General features: G+C 38.9%; 1 protein-coding gene across 4 annotated transcripts in view; it reads right to left on the bottom strand.

Moving 5' to 3' along the window:
• Dip2c (disco-interacting protein 2 homolog C) overlaps positions 1-18,692 on the bottom strand; it is a 221,672-nt gene that overhangs the window by 52,475 nt on the left and 150,505 nt on the right. For all 4 annotated transcript variants that reach the window (XM_013504713.1, XM_013504714.1, XM_013504715.1 and 1 more), the window contains 6 exons: positions 17,958-18,038; positions 10,725-10,848; positions 10,047-10,168; positions 8,880-8,991; positions 8,681-8,790; positions 4,998-5,128 (listed from right to left, as the gene is read on the bottom strand). In XM_013504713.1, coding sequence (XP_013360167.1) covers positions 4,998-5,128; positions 8,681-8,790; positions 8,880-8,991; positions 10,047-10,168; positions 10,725-10,848; positions 17,958-18,038 — 680 coding nt within the window. The remainder of the gene's footprint in view (positions 1-4,997; positions 5,129-8,680; positions 8,791-8,879; positions 8,992-10,046; positions 10,169-10,724; positions 10,849-17,957; positions 18,039-18,692) is intronic.

Here is an 18,692-nt window from a genome sequence, read left to right as displayed (position 1 = left end):
ACACATCAAGATTAATGATTTGCTTGATCAAAACTGTTAGCACACAAAAGGAGTTGCACCTGCAATGTGAATTCCAGGCTAGAGAATTTCAGCATACTTGTGCAAAGTAAATAGTTTCATCTTCTTCCTTATTTATAAAGAAGAAAAAATTAGAAAATACTGATAATAGGAGATACAGTGAAGACTTGACTTGTGAATTTTCCACTTGCCTTTACCTTTATCATTCATAGTTGATCCCATAGTTAACCCTAGTCACACCCAGTCATTTCTCTACCTTTTGTCTCTATAAACAATCCAAATGACGTCAGGTCTCCAAAATCAGAGTGCAAGTCTCCAAAATCAGTGTTATGTTTCATGTATGGGTGCAAGGGGAGGAAGTAGGGGTTGATCGCTTCAGTATATTTTCTGAGGAAATATATGGTTTGGCTTTCTCTATTTTTCTTTTCTGTATATTTCATATAATCATGTAGTATGTAGTCTTTTGACTCTGGTTTTTTTTCACTTAGCATAAGGCATTTCAAGGGCACTCATTTTGTAGCAGTATTCTACTATAAAGAGATGATAAATGTTTATCTAGTCACCTGTTGGTGGACCTCTGGATTGCCGCCATGCTTTGCCTTTGACTAAGGTTCTCGTGAACAAATGTATCAAGTCTTCATGCAGATATATGGCTTCCTATCTCAAGTAGATGCCCAGGAGGGGAACTTCTGGGTCACACAGTACATTCATGTTTCAGTTATGCAAAACAGTGGTTTTCACATTTATATTCCCATCAACAATGCATAAGAACTCCAGTTTTTCCACATTTTTGATTACTTTTGCTTTGTAGCGTAAGTCTGAAGTCAGTAAATGTGAGTTCCCAACTTTGTGCTCTTCTATCTTCTGATTATATCTATCATAGTGGGTGTGAAGTATGTCCCACTGTGGTTTTAATTTGCCTTTCCTTAATTAATGCTAAATATCTTTTCACTTACTGGCCATTTTCCATGTGTTCTTTTGGTGAGGTATACAGTATACCAAAGCTTCCCCACATTTAAATTTTAAAAGTTCACTAAAGAGCTGGTTAAAGTACTTTACCATACACATGATTTGCAAATATATATTCCCAGAATGTAGCTTTTTTTTTTTTGGTTTTTCTCTGGTACCAGGAACCGAACTCACGACCTTGCGCTTGCCAGGCAGGCGCTTTTGCCGCTGAGCTAAATCCCCAGCCCCGAGAATGTAGCTTTTAATCATGTCTTCTGGTATGTTACAATTTTAAAATTCACTTTAGTCCAATTGATCAATAATATTCCTTCTATGTGTTAGGACTCTGGTGTTATACTTAGGGACTTTCTGCCTAAACTCAAGATTATGAAGACTGAATTCTGTGTTTTCCTCTAAAACTTTTACAATTTTTGGTCATTCAGGTAAATCATGTATATGATAAGAGTTTAAACGAATCTGTCAGCATGTGGCTGTTAATTTTCTCATCATCATTAGTTAAAAAGACTATTTTCCCTATGAAACTGTTTCGATACCTTTGTTAAAAAAAAAATCAACTGACTGTAGGTACTCTATAAGATTTTATTTCTGGCCTGTCAATTCAGTTTCATTGGTAGCTAGCTAACTACCTAGCTAGCTACCTATCGGTATCAGTCTATCTGTATGTTAGTACCACAATGCCTTCGTTACTGCAACCTTGCAATAATTGTTTTTAAATCAGGAAGTGGTAGTGAGTTCCATAACTCTGATTCTATTTCAAAGTTGTTCTGGCTAGTAGAGGTTCTTTGTATTCCTCTAAGGATCAATCATCTCGCCAACTTCTGCAAACAGGCCTGCTGAGATTTTGACCAGGGCTACATTGGATCTAGAGACCAGTTTGGGAGAACTGCTATTTTATTAATATTGAATCTCCTAATTCATGAATATAGCCTATCTAACATACTTTAGAAAACATGTAAGATCTTAGAAAATATTTTGAAATGATTTCACTATATCAATGATTCTCATATAAATAACCACTAATTACTGAAGGTAGCTTTAGTGTGAAGACATAGTTTGTATTAATTTTTTTTTTTACTTTTAAACATTCACAAAGTTACAGAAGAGCTCCAATTATTGTAAAAATAACTGTTTTCCTTTTGAAACATTTGATAGGAAGTCGGTCAGCAACCTGATGCAGCCATTAACCCCAAATACTTCCAAGGGTATTTCCAAGGAACAAGTATATTTTCCCACAAAAACCAATCAGGCCATCAAAACCTGAAAACTGACACATCTCTTTCATCCAAGCACAAACCCTAATCAAGTTTTGCCAGTTCTGATATCTTGTACAGGAAAAAGATCCAGTTCAGATGTGCACACACTTATACTGTAGTGACACTAAAATCTGTGAAGATTGTAGGCACGCTCATGTGGTCATGTGTCCCCTCAAGCTGGGTGCCTGAAGTTTCCCCATGGTTAGACCCAGGTGAAGCATCTTTGCTGGCTGGAGTGATTCCACTTTCTTTGTCCAGCTCATTGGTTGGTGTGGGACACCACTGGTGAGATTCACTCTCACCTCAGTTCAGGCATCTCCACTGTGAGGTTTCTCTTCTCTTCATCATTCATAACTATTTTGTGGATGGTTTAAATCCTTTTTCCTCATCAGGCTTTCAATTTGCTCATTATTTATAACTGAATAGTTGGATAATTTCCTATTTCTTTCAAAATGTTGCAATCATTGCAATCTTTATTTTGATACTAATTTGTCCCCGATTTGTAACCGGAAAGAAGCCCTTCAAACTAGCTCTTCTGTTCTTCTGACATGGCCCTGTATTTATGATGAGAACCATGATTCTACAGTAAAACACCTAACTGCAATTCAATGTCACAGGGTCGATTGTATTCTCTGTATTTATGATGACATTTGCCAGTGTGAAGTGATCAGGCTTCCATTATTCTTAAGATATACACTTATTTTTAATCCTTATGGATGAAGCCAGTCTCCTTCCATTGCAACTGACCCCCTCGTACTTCCTCCCTGGCATGGCTCCCACACTCCATGCCAGCTGAGGTTGCTGTTCTACAAGGACACTGTCCTCCTCCTGCCTAAACTGTGACACCCACATTGAGCTACTCTGGTCTCATGCTCTCTCCCTGCCCTGGCTGCATGCTTGCATGGCCTCAAAAGTGATACTTCCTTTTCTTTGCATCCTCACTGCTTCTCCTTCCTCACCCTAAGTCCCAGACCTGCTGAATGGCATGGGAGAGGGTGGTTTTTATTATCTTTAACTTTCGTACTAGTGAGTATGCATCTAAGATCCAAGTCCTACCTCCCTCTGTAAATTCTGTGGGGTGACAGCATTGGTTGGTTACGAAAACAGAAAGTCATCCATTCATTGGTTTTCCTTTTGTTAGTCCTTTGCCAAATAAGAATAGTATTCCTGGGGACGAAGAGGTCCGGGACAGGCCTCTGCCTTCCTGCTCAGTTGGTACAAATGTCTCTGGCCACTCTGGTCCAACTGAAGGAATGGTATGTTCTGAGCTATTTCCCAAGGGGGGAAAAATTACTCACAATGTTACTGCTTTGAGATTAAAGCCAAAAAAGTTTTGAACATTTATTTAGTTCTATTTTGTTTTTCAAAAAGTTTAATTGTCCTGATTAGAATGCCAGTGTTTTCTTTTTCTTTCTTTCTTTTTTTTTTTTTTTTTTTTTGAGATAGGGTCTCACTATACAGTTGGAGCGGGCCTTGAGCTCACTTTGTAGCCCAGGCTGGTCTTGACCTCACAACGATCCTCCTGGGATTATAGGCATGCACCACCATGGTGGATACAGCGCCAGTGTTTTCTAAAAATACAAGATTAGATTTTAATCTATTTTAATATTATGTATTATAAAGGCATTAAGAATTATCCTAGAAAACTATTTAAAGACATGAGAAAATATCCACGATAGACTATTAAAATAAAATTATAAATAATTTCATACTATAGCACCTCAGTTTTACAAACATATCAATACTAATTCACAAAGTTATAAGCAGAAAAATTTCTGGATACACTTGTATACTATTTGTATTTGCTTTCAGATGCTCCATTAAAAAAAGTAGATGAACAAAACTGGAAAGGTGTTGGTAAATGTAAAGCTAATTCACGGGCACCAGTGTTTAGTATATTTTATATACTTACATGTACCTGGAATGTGAAAAGTATGCTACACTGGAAAATAAACTGAAAGACTACACATCAAAATGTTAATTGTGGATTTCAGTACCACCATTTACTAGGTGGTTGATTACTGACACCTGTATTTTTTTCTGTATACTTCGAAATTTCTACAGTCAAAATATATGTGTAACCAGAAAAAAATGCCGTAAGACAACCATTTGCTTTCTGTGTCACCCAGTCACTCTGTAGATGTCTGCTGAGCTAGGGCTACAAGCCAGTTGCTAGCGAAGAGCAGCAGCCCCACGGCTCTGCACTTCCCTAGCTGAAGGCCCTCCTCTTCCACATGAAAGGGAGAAAGAAGACCAAACAAGGGGAGAGCTCCTAAGGTCCACCAATTTAGCAAGAATACCAGCAGGCACAACTGCTGGTGAGAGTCTTCTAAGAGGGAGAAAAAAGGTCTGCAACCTTTTAGAATCCCTAAGTGGCTACTGTCTCTGTAGATTTTCTTTAGACTTCATGGAGCTGCTGTAGAAAGCAGAATACCACCATGGGTGCTGCTCTGTCCCCAAAAGCTTGTCTCCAGGAGAGGCACAGGGACAGGGTTTCTGCAAACCAGTCCTTTTGGGAGGCGGCCATACTTGGGGCTGCCTGGCAGGACCAAAGACGTAGAAGGGAAGGCATATGGTTTCTTTCTGTAAAGTTTATTTTAAGGATATTAAAAAAGAATCTCGGGGTTGGGGATTTAGCTTAGTGGCACAGCGCCTGCCTGGCAAGCGTGAGGTCATGAGTTCGATTCCGGATACTGGAAAAAAATCAAAAAAATAAATAAAAAGATATAAAAAATAAAAAATAAAAAAGAATCTCACCTGCAGAGGCACCAGAGGACAAATCCAAGTCCACAGTAAGGGTCCAAACAGATGGCCACTTCTCTAGAGGGGTAAAGCTCACACTGCAGCTTAATAGATCTGCAAAAGGCACTGGTGGCTGCGTGAGACATCTGCAAGACAGTAGGTGACAATAAATGCACACATGCGATACCTAGAGTCCTAACACACCTGGGGAACAGCACAGCTGCACTAATGTATGATATTTAACACTAAATGCCCCAAAGAGGTTTTCTGAACCAGGAACAAGTGCAACAAACAAGCATGAAGAGACAGTGGATTTCAACATTCTCATTAGTCTTTCCTTTCCAATAAATAAACCATACTCAATGCTTCCTGGTCCTTGAGGAAATAACAGCAGCAGCAAATAAAATAATGACACTAGAGCAGCAGGTTATAGGTACAGAGGTCCTTGTGCTTCCCATAACAACCTGAAAAGCAGGTAGAGAAAGTCTCATGGTTTGTATCTACCTTTGTAGTGGAGACTGTGTCTCGTTCCCGGGACAGTCTAGGCCATCACAAGGCACTAGGCCTGCAATGCTCCAGCGGCCTGCCATAGACACCTGACGAACCCTCATCTTAATGTTTAGGAATGGAGGCTCAGAAGTGAAAGATTTATTAAATTCACTTAAGTGAGAGCTGGAAGTGGAACCCTGGCCTTCCTGCACCAAGCTCAACACTCTTCTCACTATGTGACCATTCTGCTATGAGACAGCAGCAAAGCCAATCTCTCCCTCAGCCTTGAGGCTATAGTGAAGATCTTTCCTTGTATTCTCCTCTTCCTAACCCAGTAATAGTTCCCTACAGTAAGTAATAAGAACTATTTGATAATTCACATTATCTAAAAATTATTATATAATAATTACATCATAATTATCTAATTTTGTATCTAATAAAGGCAATGCATGTTAGCACAAGGGCTCTGGTGAAACTAATCTAACGTAAAAAGGAAAATCAAAGCAGCATAGAAAGAAAACTGTATCACATGTCATGGTTTTAAAACATGTCACAACTTAATGTGAAGTAGCATGTTATGCAGAGCTGACCTACAAAGACTTACCAGCACAGAGCACTGTAATAGTGGGGGAAATGCATCCCACTGCCTAGTTCCCCATTCATTCATCACTCCAGCAAAAAAGCTGAGGAAATGGGTGGGAAATCTTTTATTGCAAAAAGTCAGATTCCCATAGGAAGTTTTGCCTAGGCGCAGCTTTCATTATAGATATTTCACTGAACTCCTACACGGTCATGCAGAATTGCTCTAGGGTATAAAATATAAGTAGTTCTCTTCAACCTGCTTTTAGCCACAGAATTTGTTTAAAGGAGAATTGAGGTTGGTTTTGCAAAACATTCCTCTAATCCCCTGCCTCCAAGAGTGAGAGTTAGTAAAACCCTACCTTTACATTTATGAATATAAAGGTATATTAATTTACATTTAATTTATGAAAATTCCGCACATATGCAAGAGAGCAAACTTACACTACACTGCTGTACTGTGTGAGGTGCATTTATAGCTAGAAAATTGAGGTCTTCTGCTAAGTTCAGCAAATGCTGACATATAAGGCACAGTGTTTGGTGACAAGGATATAAAACAGAATGAGGCATGGCCCAACCCTCAGGAGCTAACGACATAGTGGGAAATCGAGAGACACAATTGATAATTACAAGATCTGCCAGTGCTTTGACAAATGTGTACACAATGTAAGAGTAGGGAGAGAAAGAAAATATTCATATCATCCTGGTCAAAGGACAGTGGAGCATCATAGAGCTTGCTGGGTCTCCAGGGTGACTTTAATACAGTAAGAATGTAAACAAGTAAAGAAAAAAGCAACTAAAAATGCTGAATGTTCAGTCTCTAAAGCAATCCCAATCTTGGACCTAGCACCATAAACCAAAGAGGCCAAATTGGGATACTTTTCTAGGACCTACATTAGAAAAAACCAGTTCCTATTAAGACAAACTCAGACTTGGATAAAGAATTAGTTTTCTCTAAAACCCCACAACAAACTCTAATAACTGACTCTAACAGAGATCCTGACAGTAGGTACATCATTGTGGGAATTAAGGGACAAGTCCGCCCAAAGTGAACTTAAGTTCTGGGATGCACTGTGTAATTTATCTGGGGCTGAGTAGCCTTCCAGGGCAGATTTGCTTTGGATGATGTTAAAAAAATACACGTTCATTCTCTGGGAATACATCAACTGAGAGGACAGGGTCGGTGTCCTGGAGAATGCTGGTAGTAAGAGAAAGCCACCAGAGTTCTAAAGTATGCTTTAAGGAAGTCCATAAGGTGATTAAAGTGATTAATCATAAGGTGTTACTAATTTTAACAGATGGCTACATGGGTCTTTTATCTGTTCTCCTTATTAATAATAACTAAGTATCTAAGATCTATTAGCAGCCTTCAAAGTTGAAGGTCACAGTTTTAAACAGGTAAAAACCACAAAACTTAAAACATATAAACAAATACTTGGTAGCATGTGGAACTTGACATTTCAGTGTCCAGTAGAGAGAAAAAGTTGTCTCTTCCAACTTTTATGGTATATAATTAAAAACTGAAATTAAATAATATTAAATAAAAGATTTTTGAGAAAAATGGCCCCCTCTGCAACCCATGAGACCGGAGAAGTAAGAGGAAGTCCACCCGGAGCAGACTACTTGCTACACAAGTCAAACTCTACACTGTGGCTCTCTGTACCTGAAGCACAAGAGTTTCTCATTAAGTTACTTTACTTCAGGTACTCACCAAATTAAATGGCCAAAAGTTTAAGAAAAAATTTTGTAAGTTTGAGGGAAAATCTTATTCATCTCAGTCAATTCTCCAGGGTGTATAACTCAGATGAAGTGGAATCTTCAGGAAGTAATAAACATAGATCACATTATCTTTGTTTCCTGTAGAAACATCTTTATTGAATTAAGTCTTAATATTGTAGCTCCTGCTTCTGTAAACCATGAAAATGATCAAAAGTATGTGTTTCTCTTTTGGCTGTGACAGTAGGAGGCAAGAAGCTCAAAGTGCTATAGTAACTAATTCATCTTGGTCTGAAATACTTCTTCCAAAAACCTTTTGAAAATTAATTCACTTAATACTTGCAGTTAATTTGGTAAACCTGAAGAATAAGCAAGGTAAGCAAAGCAAACTCTGAGCCAGAGGCACAGATCCTGGGGAAGAGGCGTCCTGAGATCACAGCTTCACCATGTAGTTCTACGTAGGACCCTGACACCATATGAGCTGGGGGGGTCTAACTGGTGCCACAGTAGTACTCCTATTATTTGACAGGAAAAAGGATCATAGAAGCTTCACTGAGTAGCAAAGTCACAGCTTACAATGGAGCTGAAGTTAAAAAAGCAAGAAACTGCAGTGTGCAGAGATATAGAACAGAGTACAAAGCTTTGAGAATCAAAAACAGAAAAGAATATGCAGCAACATAGTATCAGCTAGTGAGACTGACAGCATTAAAAAAAACAGCTGAACATTTGCGAAGAATCAGCCTCATGAACTATTGAAAGGGTTATGTGTGCTACAGTTTGAATGGAAAGCATACATACACCTCTCTTCATATGTCACCAGACACTATGGAACAAAAGAACATAAACTGACAATCACAGACAGCCTGTTAGCTGTGTATCACTGGTCTACGCACTATGCAGACTCCACTTCTCACCTTTACACCAGCTAGCATTCCGGTTGTGGACACACTAAAGTCAAGGTAGGCCAGCGTGTCTGGGTTGGAAGGTTTGTAGATCTGGGCAGGCCGCTTCTTTGGCAAATCATCTAGAAAGTAGAACAAAGCTATCAATCTAGCTGTACAAATTAAAAACCACAGAAGAAAATACATTTATCCAGCCAATTCGAGTGCTGACCTGTGTCCAGTATGAGGGGCCACGTCCTAACATCTACAGCTGCCGCTGCCTCCCGGGACCGCAATAGCTTACAGATTAGCTGTGTTGTCATCAGACAGGCAGAGCGACTCACCTGAGGACCACAGGGCATAGAATGAATGAATGAGTGTACACCAGAAATGAACAAATTTATGGAGCATTCAGCACATGTGTGCCTGCTGCTTATTATGCACGTTGTTTAAAGCACAGCAGCTTCCTAACCAGATTACATTCCCCAGAGCACTGCTTTCTCCTTAAGAGCCCGCTGAGTGCAGAGGAGCTAGGATCTGGTCATGGAAACACACGGGCAAAGCACAGCTGTGACTGAGGTCCCCATTCCTGCGCTCCCTACGGCTGAAGCATAACCAGTATTATGATTACACTCAGAAGACTAATAGCTCAGTTCTACTAAACACATCAAATGCACACAGAAACATCATAAATATTTTCTAACGGGAGTAACTGCCATGGAAGTATGACCAAGAGGACTCACTTGAGGGACACACTGGCATTCTCTGTCCCCAAAATAATTTTGGTCTTTGTGACTTTTCCAAAAGGGGAAAAAGTATGCTAATCATCTTAAATTTTCTTAGATGCAAGAAATTAATACAAATTTATACTCTCAAGAGATAAAAGAAAACTTCTAAATTCAGAGGAAGGAACTCTTAAAAATGTTTTTGTTTCCATTTGATTGGATTTCTTGGTTGGATTTGATGGGCAAGCTCCTTCTGTAACGAGCTGCCTTCTGTGGAATAGCTTCAATTTTGATGGGCTGCAGCAGCTGCTACCCTCTAGCCTGTACTTCCACGCACTAGTTTACATCTTGCTTCTAGAAGTAGATGATAAACTCCCTGCAGGTACAGAACATTTCCTGGTCTATTATTTTGGTTACACACACATTTTCTCTTTCTTTTTCTCTTTCTCTCTTTCTCCTTCTCCTCCTTCTCTCTCTCTCTTACACACACACACACACACACACACACACACACACACACTCTGTCTCTGTCTCTCTCTCTCTCTCTGTCTCTCTCCCCAACACCCCACTCTCTCAGCTAGCAATTGCCACAGAAAATTTTAGTCTGTGATCTGCAAGCTCAACACTCAGATCTACGCAGGTCACATGGCCACACATGTCCAGGTGCCTGTTACCTCCACAATCATCTTGACGGTAGGCAGCGTCGTGGCAATGTTCTGTGGGTGTGGGGGTCGGACGGTTATTGGCACACAGCCTGCGTACAGGCAACCATAAAATGCTGCAATGAGGTCTATTCCTACATAAGGAGAGAAACAATTCTTACTGGAAGCAATCCCATTATTTAACGATGGCCATTCCTGTCAACAAAAGTTCCAGTCTAGGAAAAGTCACATGGTAAAGGGAGCAACAAACCCTTTCAGTCACCCTCTGTTCCGGTGATAAGCTTCCACAGTTGTTCTTTAGCCTGTTCTTTTAGGCATGAGATAGCAAAGAAGGCAAGTTTAATTTCTATGCCATTTCTCTAAGGAAGTATTCAACTTTATGGTGATGAATTCAGTAGTTAATACTCTGGATTAAGTGAACCACTACCTCCGTTAACTAATAAAACAAATGTAGATGCACAAGTTTTTGTAAATATTTAAGCTTCTAAAAGTAGCACAACTGTAGGCTTATCCCTGTGAGTGGGAGTAACTAGACACCAATGAACTCAGTTAGAATCCAGCTAGATATAGTGCATATGTTCAGCAATAACCCAGCAACTCTGCTCAGGTGCCAACAAGGGCAACCAGGGCCTCCTGACACAGCTGGCAGCCTGGCCTACTCCCCCTGGAGTCTGACTCCTGCTCTCTTACCTGGTGGGTACACCAAAGCTACATGGTCTCCATCCTGCAGGTGGCCCCTCTCCATCAGCATCACTGCTATCTTCTCGGCACGTTTGTGAAGCTGGACACATGTCAGCGAGTTCGCTATTGTACCCTGAGTACCATAATAACAAGTGGCTAGGTAAGACTCTTCACCATAGTAGCTTTACTGTGATACAGTGTACATGTCATAATATTCCTTTAAGATGTGAACTGGAACAGTTTATTAGTATATTCATAGAGTTTCACAATGCTCATCATAACTTTACAATGTTGACATCATTCCCTCCTACCACAGAAAGTCTTGCATTCATTAGAAGCCAATCAATCCCCTATTCTTCCCACCTGGTAAAAAGTTCAGCACCAAAAAAGATTCTAGATATATTTTTGTCAAGATGAACTATTTTAACAAATTAGTATCCAAACTAAAAAAAAAAGCTGAATTTAAAAACCCAAGGAATTTTGTACCTTAAGTATAAAAGCCATGCACAATAAAATTTATTAGTAAACTTGCATGACCCATGTATGGAAAACTAAAGACAGATTTAAAGTGCTTATTAAGAAATGCCATATCAAACTGCAAGTAAGTGAAAGGACAAAAATCAAAAGCAAAATAGAAGTAATAGTTAAAAAAAAAAGACAGAAAAGAGAAAGAACAATGAAATGCAATTTCATGTAAAACTTTTAACATATATAAAAACAAAACAGAAAATCTCTTTGGACTCAAAAGTACCTTAAAAAGGGGTTATTAGGGAAGATCAATAGCAAGATAGACACTAAAAATACCAAAATATATGTGATTCATTGTTTAAAATGGAAACTAAAGTATGAATAAACCACCAGTTACAAGCCTTCAACTAACTAGAAGAAAGATCTTCCTGAGGACACTTTTTACAATTATATTTGCACCATTCTCAGATGTGCAGATATCACTGTCCATAGCCATTTTAAAAACTGTCTCATGTTCAAATTCCGTCTTAATCAACAGAGTAAATAATGGCCTTTCTTTAAGCAGTAGGCAATTTTGTCCATGGGCTAAACAGTGATCATGAACAATCTGGGCTACTTTAAGCAAGAAGCTGAAAGAAGACCACAGAGAAGCCTAATCACTATCTACAGACTCTCAGCGACTGAACTGAAATGATGCAAACATTACACATTAAGGTGGAGGTACAAAGGGAACTGGCAAGGAGCAACCATGTGGACTACAGAGAACGCTGTACAGACCAATGTGACTAGTGTCTCTCAGGCTAGTGAGACGCCAAGTCAGGAGAAACGCATCAGAATTCCCATCCCAACTGACCCATGTCAAATGCATACATATCGCTGAAGTAGGTGGGACCTGATTAGAACGCAAGAGAATATTTTATAATGCCTTAGGATACACATGTCAGCATCCGATATTTAGCAAAAACATTCATCTAACAACTGTTTATCAGCAAGCAAGTGGTAAAGGGAGCCTGGGAGGCCAAGCACTGTCTTTGATGACTTTTACATGCAAGTGCAGAGCAGCACAAAGAAATGTAAGAAATGGATCAGGCAGCCTTCTGACCCTTCCCTCTGAGTTCTGACAGGTTTCTTCAGTGGAGAAGACCATTAGCTTACATTTCTCTGAACTGAACCTTCTTGTCACACACACTTTTCCTTGATTATTTTTCCATAGAAGAATGTTCAACAGAAAACAGAAGCTTATATAAAGAAGAGCCAGAAAGCAGGATGTGGCAAAGATAGGTTAAAGGTAAAAAGATGTGTACAGTATGCACACCTATAATCCCAGCACTTTGGGAGGCTGAGGCAAGAGGATCAGCCTGGGCAACTTAGGAGACCTCATCCCAAAACAAAATATCGAAAGGGTTGTAGCTCAGTAAGAAGGCTCTGGGTTCAATCACAAGAAGTGAAAAAAGAAAAAAAAAAAGATGCAGGAAACTGAGTGTAGGATTTGGCTTCTTTGAAGTACTACATTCCTCTGATCATTTACTCATGGAGATCACACCTGTTTATTACATGAATCAAAATCCTTGACTCGAACATCCACTGAGCTCTCCAAAAAGAAGACACAAAACAAAATGCAGAGAACAGCTAATAGTGAGGCTGGGGACCACCTCAATTCCCACACAAGGGGCTGGGAGACCCCAACCAAGTCCACCCTCGACACTGGAGTGCAGTGGTCCTTTCACAAACAAAGGCAGCATACATCAGCACTGCTGAAAATGATCAGCCTCATGGGTATAGGTGGCAGACCTGGCTCACACTTCTGTTCCCACCAAGGGGACCTTCCTGTTAGGAAGAGGTCTTTCACCACCCCACTGTCAATTGTTCCTGTGTGCCTCTCTTACCCTTTGCTTTTTACAACTTTTGTAACTTTTTTCCTCTCCATATGATCTGAATGCTCCCCAAAGTTTAATGTGATACAATTTAACCCTAATTGTAAGGTATAGGTAGAGAGGAAACTTAGTAGACTATGGTGTTTAGAGAGGGGGTTCTGGGCATTGATTAGGATCATGTAAAGTTATTAGCATGGGGTCCCTATGATTATATCTTGGTGGTTTTATAAGAAGAGAGACCATACAAACACATGCACACATATTCCCTCAGAATCCCTCAGGATTCTACCACTCCAGGATTCTACCAGCAAGAAGCCTACCACCAGAAGTGGTCCTTCAACTCTGCACCTCCAGAACTGTCAACTGACACAAACTTCTTTCTAAAGCAGATGGTCTTGAGAATTTCATTATACTAATGAAAAATGAACCATCTTCTATCAAAATCAGCTGTTTTGTCAGTGACAAAAGCTATGATTTGCCCACTTTCCTGTGATTTAAGAAACCTGGAAGATTCACAACCATGATGAGGGATGTATTGGAAAATATGTTTTAATTCCAGGTTCATGAAAATTTCCACCTAGAGGTACTTACAAAATGTGAAATTTAATTTGTATACCATCCTTAATATCTTTGCTAAAGTTCAGAAACAATTTTCATAAAACTGTTTGTTATTTTATGGAGTTAAATACAAAAATGAACAGCAAAGGTTCCAATCACTCTGTGATAACAGTGCAGAGGAGTGGGATACATTCTTTGTGGAAATTAGGTTCTGAAGTCAGTACATGGGATAATCTGAAATTAATCAAAATTATCCTCAAATCCCTAAGGAGGAGCTATGCTGGTCAGAGGTAGACCAGCTCATGGTGGGTCTTCCTGCACAGCTGAGGTGATGTCACTGGGTGACTTTCTTGCACAGAAAGGACATGTGGAATGAACAATGGCTTCTCTGAGAATTGCTCTCAGAGGGCAAAATGCTTATCCTGGTGGGGGTGGGGGAGAGATTCCAATTCCCTATTCTGATAAGAGACTAACAGGGTGGGTTAGCAGTATGAACACTAACAATAATCTAAATGATGATTATATTTATTTTTTCTTTTCCCAAGCATGCCAAGCCAGATGTGACAAGCTTGCATTCATACAGTGGGTCTACAATGTGACACGGGCCACATCTGGTACTGCTCATCACTATATGCTATACGAAGTCTTAACATTTTATACCTCAGGAGAAACACCACTGGTTTTCAGTTACACGTTTCATCTTTCCAAATATGATTCATTAAGGGAAATATAAAGTGTTCTAGGTGAGCAGACCCATAAAGCAATAGCCACTTAGCCTCAGGGAATAGTCCTGATCTCCTGGCATGCTCTTTCACATTCATGGGGAAAGTTGGGCTTTCCACACTGAAACCCATTGAATAAAAAGGTGGTTTTCTAGGTCAAGTTATTTCACCAGAGAAATTAGGGCTGTCTTCTTGTCAAAGAAATTTATTAAGTTTTCAGGAGAGAAAGGTAATGCAGAGAAATCCACCTGCAACTCCTATTCTAAAAGAAACAAATTCTGGTGTCAAAAGCTGTAAATTTGATACCATTTTAAAGTTTTACATTAATCAAAGACCTACTAAAAATCAAATGAAGAAAAGGCTAAATAATCTATATTTTAAAATTTTAAAGAAGTTACTATAAGTGGAAAAAAAATTAAAAGATTTGGCTAGTATTTCTAACAAAGGACCCCCCGAAAGCCTCCCACTCTTGTATATAAAGAAGTTTTAAGAATGTCAATTTTACATTATTTCTGATGAATTTATCTTTTTTTCTATTATAACTCTTGCACAGTTCATACCTATTCACTAGGTTGGCAGTGGAGGACATGAAAGAATACCATATGCAATAAACAGGAAACACCACTCATACTCTTGAGCCAAATGATTCAACCATTCTAAAAGAGCCCACGATCAAGAAGAGCTAGTGAGAAGCAGTAAATTCATAATCAACAGAAATACTCTATCTAGTAGTAGGCACTGGTCATAATGGTAAGGCAGCTGGTAACATATGCTGAATATTAATGCTATATAAATATGTTAAGGAACTCAATATTAGAACGAATATTCACCTGCTTCTCCTTACTCTTTAATACTACTTTTGGAAAACACATAATTATGTTTGTGGCTTGTGTTGTATTTCTATTGGACATTGTTGAACTTGAAAAGTGATTTAAATAGAAACTACACTATAACAACTATCAGATGCTGCTGTTGATAGGCCAGGCTGGGCACTCATAGATGTGAATATGAAGGAGCACAAAGCAGTAAATGAATATAGATGCTTGCATCTGACCCTTTCAGGAGAGTAACAAAAGCAGTGCTGAGACTCTTCAGATAGCTCAGGAGGGAACTGCCTACACATTGAAAGAGACTTACAAAATAGCGGGTCACATCTGAAAGGAGAAAGCCTCCTTGAACTATACTCTGCATGCTAATCTAAAGCAAATTTATTCATGACTTTGATCCTACAGCCTATTCCCATCTAATTTTCTGTCATTTTTACTGAAACCCTTTTAAAGTACATGAGTCATTTCCAGTAAACATTCTCCAAAAAGATCCAGCGCCTAGCTATAGCAAATGACCGTGGCCACAGAGGCTCAAGGGTACAGGCAATGTCCACAGGGTCAGACAGACTGGATGCCAAGTCTGGTCCCTTGACACCACTCCAGCAAACGATCTGAGGGATCTTCCCCTAACAAGACATGGCTAGAATAGAGCTTTTTTCCTTATACTGTCCATAAATGCACCTCATTCAATTTTCAATCTTTGTACAGAGGGGTCTTCTACTTCTTGAGTTACATACTTATACCTCCAGATTGTTCGGCCACAGGTATTTATCCATCCTATCAGTATGGGAGCAATGTATCAGGCAATACTGGGCAAGAACTTAAAAAATGATTCAAGGGCTGGGGATATGACTCAGTGGGGCAGGGGTTATTCAATTCAGATAAATTAAAATACCTGCAAAGAATGGTCTGACCACTGGAAACTCAAACTAGAGGTTAACGAAATCCGACTGTTGGCAGTTCCTTGCATTTGTCATTCATCTGCTACTTCAAGTGCTAAGAAATATCTTGTGCACTAAGATTTTGATAATTAGCACAAGGAATAATTTCAAGAATCAATAAATGGAATTGTATGAAACTAGAAATCCTCTGCATAGCAAAGTAAACAATCAACAAAGAGACAACTTACAGAATGGCCAAAAAACGTTGCCAGTTATTTCTCAGATAAAGGACTTGTATCTAGAATGTATAAAGAACTCCAAAAAATTAGATCCCGAAAAAAATACTCCACCAAAAAATGGGCAACTGAATAAACAGACACTTCTCAAAAGAAGAAGTACAAATGAGCAGCAAGTACATAAAAAAAAAGTTCAGCATATTTTGGCCATGAGGAAACGCAAATCAAAACAATACTGACAGACCATCTTAATGTAGTAAGGATACCTATCATCAAGGATTCCCAAAACAGTAAATGCTGGTGAGACTGCAGGGAAAAAGAAACACTTCTTGTTACTGGTGAGAATGTAAACTTCTAATACAACCACTATGGACACCACTAGGAAGATTTCTCAAGAAACTAAAAATACAAATGCCATTAGGCTAAACTATCCCTCTTCTGGGTATCTTTCTAAAAAAGTTAGAAGTCATCATGTTACAGCAATACATGCATACCCATGGTTATAGCAGCGCAAATCACAATAGCTAAATTACTGAAACATTGTATAATTCAGTGATGGTGAACCTTGTAGAGCTTTCAACAGTAGCCGGCTGCGGCATGCATGCCATGGGCTCAGCACAACTAGCCTAGAAGCTCATCAAAAGATGAATGCATAAAGAAAATTTGGTAAATATACACAATACAGCTTTACTCAGCCAAAGAAGGATAAATCTGAGTTGCCCTTAGGAAAAATACATGACTCTTGAGACTATAATGTTAAGTAAAACAAATCAAACAGGTAAGATTAAATACTGCATGATTTCTCGTATATGAAAAACCTGAAATAGATATAATTTAAGAAGCAAAATCAAAGCAAGATGATAAAACAGGAAGGTAGAATTTTTAGGGGTGATGGAGGAAGGAGGAGAAAGGGGATCTGGAGAAGCGGGGAGAAGTGGGAGAGGAAAAGGGGACCACATATTGTCAAGATAATTATTATGTATCACAAATATATACTAATAAAATATATAATCATTATGTACCAAAAAGCATATATTAATAAAAAGAAAACAGGAAGATAAAGCAACTCCAAACAATCGTAACTTTTAAAGGTGTTTCAAGTGCTTATATGTGTCAAGATGACCTACATTTTAGATCTACTGCTCAAGCTTTATTTTCATAGCAAAAAGTTAACCAGCATATTAAGGCTTTTGATTTGGTTTTTATCGTTTATATTTGTTTGCATATGTAAGGCTTTACTCCTAAGTACTTACGAAATAGTATTTGATGACTTTGATTTCTAATGTGAAATGTAAATAAACCAATGAAAACGTAACCTTTTATGTATAAAAATATAGTTCAGTAATCAAAATAAAAACAAACAGCTTGTGGGCCTGCAACTGTTTCCTGTTATAGGTATCACTAATCAGTCACTTTTGGGTGAGAAACACTGTGAACAGGGCTGCTAAAATATCCATACGCATAAACAAGACTAGGCATAAAACTGTTACAATTAAAAGCAACCCTTAAGTGAAAAAGTCTTGGTCACAACAGCAAAAAATAAATGAATAGAAGAAATTCACATAAGACTGAATGAAAGAACCAGGTCAGGGACAGGAAGAAAAAGCAAGAGTGCTTCCAGGAACTGGCAAGGAACCCACAAGAAACAACCAGGACCCACACCCTGTGAGGCTCACCCGGCAGTTGAGTAGGGTGTACAGCACATGATCCGGGGTGGTCTGTGCTCTCCACTGCAAGACCTCAGACAGGAAGAGGAACTGCAGGGAGGAACAGGGGCAAGGGTCAGTTAGGACTGGATAATCTCTACATTTAAATCAAAAGACACTGAATGGTTTGAGTGTTTTAAAATAGTGTGCTTATCCATAAAGGAATTCATTTTTTTAAGAATATCTCAGACAAACGTATAATCTATAGAACAAAACATGTTTATCCTGTATCTTTTTTCATGCAATGATTTGGAATTCACTGCGCTTGATTCAGATTGACAACTCAAAGAGCAGATCTGTGCCCTTAGGTAGCAAAGTTCTCTAAATGTCCACTCAAGGGGAGCAGCTGATACAGAAAATTTTTTCCTTCTGGGGCTGCCAGAAGAGGCAATGTTGATATCGGCGGGCTGCAATGAATCATATATATCCTGTTTCTTTTTTTAATGCACAAATTTATGTTTTTAAAATGGCAATTCCTTAGTGACATTACGTTGCATTATACTGATTAATGTATTATCTTAATTCCATCTGCAGTAAAAAGGACAGCCCTATTTCATGTTAGGATATAGACCTTTTATTAACCTTAGCCCCTTTTATTAACAGATATGTACCACATAGTTGGGGCATGATGGTGGTCAAGAAGTGCTCTCTAGTCACACTTGCGGTACAATACTACTGGCAGTACTTTCAATGGTTGATATCACA

This window comes from Chinchilla lanigera, unplaced genomic scaffold (assembly GCF_000276665.1).
Source record: "Chinchilla lanigera isolate Chin_1 unplaced genomic scaffold, ChiLan1.0 scaffold00091, whole genome shotgun sequence".
In the NCBI taxonomy this organism is placed as follows: domain Eukaryota; kingdom Metazoa; phylum Chordata; class Mammalia; order Rodentia; family Chinchillidae; genus Chinchilla; species Chinchilla lanigera.
This window is presented reverse-complemented; position numbering and strand designations above follow the sequence as displayed.